The sequence below is a fragment of the Apaloderma vittatum genome, unplaced genomic scaffold (assembly GCF_000703405.1).
Source record: "Apaloderma vittatum isolate BGI_N311 unplaced genomic scaffold, ASM70340v1 scaffold29018, whole genome shotgun sequence".
NCBI lineage: Eukaryota > Metazoa > Chordata > Aves > Trogoniformes > Trogonidae > Apaloderma > Apaloderma vittatum.
In genome coordinates, this window is record NW_009732880.1 from 3,610 (window position 1) to 4,181 (window position 572).

The 572-nt window shown below is 60.0% G+C and overlaps 1 protein-coding gene across 1 annotated transcript in view; it reads right to left on the reverse strand.

Moving 5' to 3' along the window:
• The window catches only part of TMPRSS13 (transmembrane protease, serine 13), a gene marked incomplete at its 5' end in the record, with an annotated part of 4,225 nt that overhangs the window by 3,154 nt on the left and 499 nt on the right, over window positions 1-572 (reverse strand). The window contains 1 exon segment of the mRNA XM_009875685.1: window positions 463-566. Within this exon segment, the coding sequence (XP_009873987.1) occupies window positions 463-566 (104 nt within the window).

The window sequence follows — 572 nt, forward strand, 5'->3', positions numbered from 1 at the left end:
CTGCTGAACTCTTCAAGCCCGCCAGCTCCAGCAGCTGGAGAAGCAGCAGCTAGATGTCGCAAGAATTAAAGACATTCCCCCGGCTTCTGTACCTGTTCTGCCTGCCGACTGACCGCACTTTGTCCAACTGCTCCTGCCTGCTAACCCTGCACCTCAGGGAGGGTGAGCACGGGTGCTTCTGGCAATACCCTGACATTGCTGAGGCAGGAGAAGGAAAGCCTGGTACAGCTTCCGTCCCACCCTCCAGGTACCACAGCCAGCCCCAGCAGCAGATCTCCTCTCCCCAGCCATCCTCCTCCTGTCTCTCCACCAGATGTCAGGGACACCCAGGAAATGGGGAGAGCACACCTCTGCCAGCTCCCTTGGGGCCCAGGGCTCCCTGAGGCACTGCCCAGCCTAGGTCTCCCCAGCCCCTCTTAGGTCTCCCCCTCACAGCAAGCCCCAAGCTGAGATCCCACTTACACAGCAGGATGAGGGCGATGAGCAGCACGATGAGGACAGACACACAGAAGATGAGTGCAAGACGACGCTGGCTCATGCAGGGAGCTCTGAACATGGAGGATCCTGGCAGC